The sequence below is a fragment of the Triticum aestivum genome, chromosome 1D, assembly GCF_018294505.1.
Source record: "Triticum aestivum cultivar Chinese Spring chromosome 1D, IWGSC CS RefSeq v2.1, whole genome shotgun sequence".
Classification (NCBI taxonomy): domain Eukaryota; kingdom Viridiplantae; phylum Streptophyta; class Magnoliopsida; order Poales; family Poaceae; genus Triticum; species Triticum aestivum.
The window spans coordinates 383,194,307-383,199,086 of record NC_057796.1 but is presented as its reverse complement, the minus strand read 5'-3'; the positions used below and the strand labels follow the sequence as shown (position 1 = coordinate 383,199,086).

The 4,780-nt window shown below is 47.1% G+C and overlaps 1 protein-coding gene across 2 annotated transcripts; it reads right to left on the bottom strand.

The window, feature by feature from the left end:
- Positions 1–363: 363 nt before the first annotated feature.
- On the bottom strand, positions 364–3,421 carry LOC123182253 (uncharacterized). 2 transcript variants are annotated; one of them, XM_044594755.1, is made up of 3 exons: positions 2,037–3,421; positions 1,146–1,244; positions 364–723 (listed from the first exon to the last, which is right to left on the bottom strand). In XM_044594755.1, the coding sequence occupies exon 1, from the start codon at positions 3,356–3,358 to the stop codon at positions 2,561–2,563; it is 798 nt and encodes a 265-aa protein (XP_044450690.1). In that variant the 5' UTR covers positions 3,359–3,421; the 3' UTR covers positions 364–723; positions 1,146–1,244; positions 2,037–2,560. The 2 variants fall into 2 exon arrangements, with proteins under 2 accessions (XP_044450690.1, XP_044450692.1); XM_044594757.1 differs by having other exon boundaries at positions 364–539.
- Between the last annotated feature and the right edge of the window lie 1,359 nt (positions 3,422–4,780).

Genomic DNA, 4,780 nt, shown 5'->3' with positions numbered 1-4,780 from the left:
GGAGCGAAACAGACACCTGGGAGATAATGAGATTGATCCATCTAAAGAATTACATTGGGTTCTACTGCATTCCTGATTTAATATCCGTTAACTTCAGTAGTATAAAAAATGTTGAAATCACTGAGAAGTCCAGCAGAGAATGATTAACAGACAAATGCAACATCAAACCCTCCCAGGGTAAGAATGCAACCTCCAGCTGCCCAGTTACTATGGTTTCAAGTATGGTTGTCTTCAGGTCCCATATCTTCAGCCGCAAACAGTTGAGTTAATGATGAGTACTCTGGCTCGTATGAACCATTATAAGGTAAATATTGCACAAGCTACAGCAAAGCAAGACTCATTCTCACTCGGGACAAAAAAGCATGGGTAGATCATGATCATATTTAATCGATGGCAATGACATGCTTTTCAAACCACAGCTGACAAGCACACTCAAACACACAAGTTTTGGTGATACATGGGACTGAAACTATCATGGCTCAGGAGAAGAGCTGTCAGGCACAAATACCTAACAGGAACAAGAGACGACGAAATCCAACCTGAAATAATACTGGGTTAAGCTGAAATTCACTGGATTAGGCATTCAAGAGCATCTTGCTAACAGAGGCTTGGCTAGACTAAGGCACGGTAAGTCATTTTAGATAACATATAAACACTGCTGACGACATTGATGCAATGCGACAAATTCAGTGTCAACTAACAAGTGCAGCAGCCCTTCTTCACCTGGGAAAAAAGCACTAATCTGTCACTAACTTGATACATACATACATAACCTAATAGTAGCACCTAGGAGCATGTAACAGTGTACGAACAAGGCATGTGAACTCATCATCAGCTCAGCAACATAAATAAGAGCCATATAATGCCCATAACGATCTCATGCTACTAATATATTGCTTTGAAACTGTAGATTATAACATTTGGATTATCTGCATATCATTTATGGTCCAATAAAGGACTCATCTTTTTCCTTAGCATCACCAGCATTTTAATAGTTTGTCTTTGTTATTAGCATGTATCCATCCCTATAGCCAAAAGGATAGCAGTTTGAGGGTGCATGGTACCCACAATGGCCACTAGATATTTTCCAAAGAGAAAATCAAATGGTTCAAATCTTACAAACTATATTCAGATGATTTTCTTACCTGCTGACCGTTTCAGCATATTAGAACATCAAACCAGACAGTCATCCTATGTATCGTGCAACATTTCAGCTCCATCGCATGCACCAGCAATGGTTGTGCCTAGAAACACAAGGCAGACATTTAATAAAGTTTTAAGAAATAGACATATGGATATTAGAAGGCAACAGTGAGTTTGTTACATAGATGAATTCACAAATATAAGAAGAGAAATTAACTCTTTTATGTTTATAGCTTCACTACTGATGATGATACCAGATAAAAAACACATATGTTGCATTTTGCAAGGAATACTGTTCAAAGCAGTATGCATATCAACCTCATAATGAAGAATTTAGCTTATCAGAAAGCAAGACATGGTCTAGCATTTATCTCATTTAACTCATCTCTCCTGATGTCAAGAAGCGAAAACTCTACCATAATAAGTGGTCTTGGGTCTTCAGGTTAAATAAAAGGTTTGTTACATGCAAGATAGTCTTGAGTAAGTGAAAACGAAAACTATTATTTCAGAAACAGTTTGGATGAAAAATCTTTTATGGAGTTAGCAAGATTAAAAGTATTGGATAGAAGAATATAACCAGCTGAGGTTAAAAACATGCCGAATGAGTTAACCATTTGACATTTTACTTCACATTATTACTAACTTGTTATTTGATTTCTTACCTCCCATATATAAAGACAATTAAACTGAACGATAACACAGAAGGCTATAAGCTCGTCTATCTAGCAAACGAATAGTGAAGAGTGAAGACAACTATATTGAATGATGACTACGCAATATGGCTCTAAGTTTGAACACTTGAGAATCGCAACGAAGGTATTCGAACATACATGTACATAACACAACAAGATTAAGTTACTCCTGCAATATGAGGAACAAGGATGAACAATCACCTGGCGGATAGAAACTCTTGAACGAATGATAGTAAGTATAACCATGGTTTTCAAAAAGTTTCCTAGACTGCATCGAATTAAGTTGAACCATATAGACATCACAGCCCACGTATAGAAATATTCCATCAGTATCCTCAATGCATCCTGCTATACGTATCATGCGTGTCTTCTCTATTTCAATCTGGGGAGGGAGCCCACGAATGGTATGCATGTCAATGGTCTTCCATAACACCCATGTGGCAACACCAAGGAAATTTATAATCCTCTGCCACATTTGTAAGTGACTGCAAGTCAATATGGCGAAGCCAACAGCACCATCCACAGCCTGGACGATCCAATGGCTGGCATGGCGGAGATCATCTGTAATGGGAGGCCCCTTGATCACAGCTAGGCTCTGCTGATCCAAATCAAACTCAAGTATGTCATCGGTTATATAATGCACCAACCAGTAAAGTGCATTACCAACAAGCATCCCAGGGTTATCATCACAAAAAGCTTCAGGTGGAAAGGCTGTTGAGATGATATCACTCCATTCGCCAGTCTCCGAGGAGTAAACACACCAAGAGTCGATTATCCTCTGCAACATCGGAGATCAACACTACCTTGAAGGGGCTCGAGTGGCAGCTTTCGTGCACATGGTCATGGTCGCTGGCAGCGCAGAGCACAGCCCCGTTGACATCATCGTTGAATTCGAACTCCGACGGAATGGGCAGGAGGCGCTGCTCGCCGGTGATGGGGGCGGACACGATGGCCTGATCCCGCTCCACGTCAACGAGAAGGACGCGACCGTGGCGACAATCGAGCAGTACGAGCATCACCTCCGTGATGCTGCCAAAGTCGAATCGCTGAGGAGGGATGCGGTCGGGTGCGTCCAGTATTGGGGTGAAGACGATATCATCCCGGTTGCGCACGTGAAAGACGCCGAGGAGGGGCGGCTTCCGGTGGTGCGTGCGGAAGCGGTGGAGAAACTTGGGGTCGGTGGCGGCGCATCGCCACCGCTTGCAGACGGCGGAGGCCCGGAGTAGCGAGGAGGGCTGCGGCGGGAGACGGAGGAGAATCTCCCTCAGGAGGTCGTCGTCTTCGAACGGCGAGGCCAGCGCCGCCGGAATGCTGACGCGACAGATCACTCCGGCGCCCTCGCCGGAGGCGTGGATCTGGGAACGAGGGCGGGCGCGGGGGCGCGTACTGCGCCTGCGAGCCACTCCGGCTCCCTCCTCGCTCGCGTGATCCTGGGGATGGAGGCGGGCCACTCCGTCTGCCTCGTAACTCTCGTGGGTTTGGGAACGGCGGCGGCGGCGGTCGCCGTCCTCGCTTGCGTTCATTTGGGCGGCGTGAAAGACCTTAGCTAGCTCCAACTGGAGTTTTCTTTTTTGCGTAAGCGGAGTTGTAGCAGTGAGTTTTCTTTTTGAGGATCTAGTTGTAGCAGTGAGTTCACCCGTGGTTGTGGCACTGGGCCTTCACTGACAAAGTAGTGGTGTTGGGCCCCCGCTCACTCGACGCCTGCATCTGCGTAATGGGGGCATAAATCTCAAAAATAAAATCTGCGTGATGGGCATCAAATTTCGCCCCCCCCCCCTCTCAAAGCACTCGAGAACACCCCCCCCCCCCCTAAAAAATTCAAATTTTTATTCAGTTTCCTCATACATTTCAAGACATGGTTTTAAACTGGCTACAAAGACTAGTTGAATGACCATGTGTTGCTACGTGAATAGAGTCATGGCTTGCATTTTTTTTGCGGTTGAAAAATGTATTACTCAAATGGCAGAATCACCACAGTCTGCAATACAAAGATCGAGTACCTCTGACAAGCCAGAGTTTAACCAAACTATAGTTCTACTTTCTGTCCTAGCAAATTTAGCCAAAAAATCACTGACAAAATTCTGGTCCCGAGAAATATGTGACACAAAGGTCGTCCGAAGACTCAACAGAAGCTTGATCTCCCGCATCAAGGAAGCAAAGATGGATCTATCCCTATCCTCCTCATTGAGCATAGTAACTGCTATTAAAGAGTCCATCTCCACATGAATAGGAAGCTCCGTTCTCTGAATGGCAATCGACAACCCCTCCATGTGTTGGGGAACGTAGCGGAAATTCAAAATTTTCTACGCATCACCAAGATCAATCTATGGAGTAATCTAGCAACGAGGGGAAGGGGAGTGCATCTACATACCCTTGTAGATCGCGATGCAGAAGCGTTGCAAGAACGCGGATGAAGGAGTCGTACTCGTAGCGATTCAGATCGCGGTTGATTCCGATCTAAGCGCCGAACCACGGCGCCTCCGCGTTCAACACACGTGCAGCCCGGTGACGTCTCCCACGCCTTGATCCAGCAAGGAGAGAGAGAGAGGTTGGGGAAGACTCCGTCCAGCAGCAGCACGACGGCGTGGTGGTGATGGAGGAGCGTGGCAATCCTGCAGGGCTTCGCCAAGCACCGCGGGAGAGGAGGAGGACATGGAAGAGGGGGAGGGCTGCGCCAGAACTTGGCTTGCTGCTGCCCTCCCACCCCCACATATATATAGGGGCAAGGGAGAGGGGGGCCGGCCCCCTCAGATCCAATCTGAGGAGGGGGCGGCGGCCAGGGGGGTTGCCTTGCCCCCCAAGGCAAGGGGGGCGCCTCCCCTTAGGGTTTCCCCAAACCCCCAGGCGCATGGGCCCTGGGAGGGAAGGCGCCCAGCCCACTAAGGGGCTGGTCCCTCTCCACATACAGCCCATAGGGCCCTCCGGGGCTGGTGGCCCCTCCCGGT

Bases quoted from the DNA above. Each gene is read 5' to 3' on its own strand.
- LOC123182253 (XM_044594755.1), bottom strand. From the start codon at position 3,358: ATGAACGCAAGCGAGGACGGCGACCGCCGCCGCCGCCGTTCCCAAACC.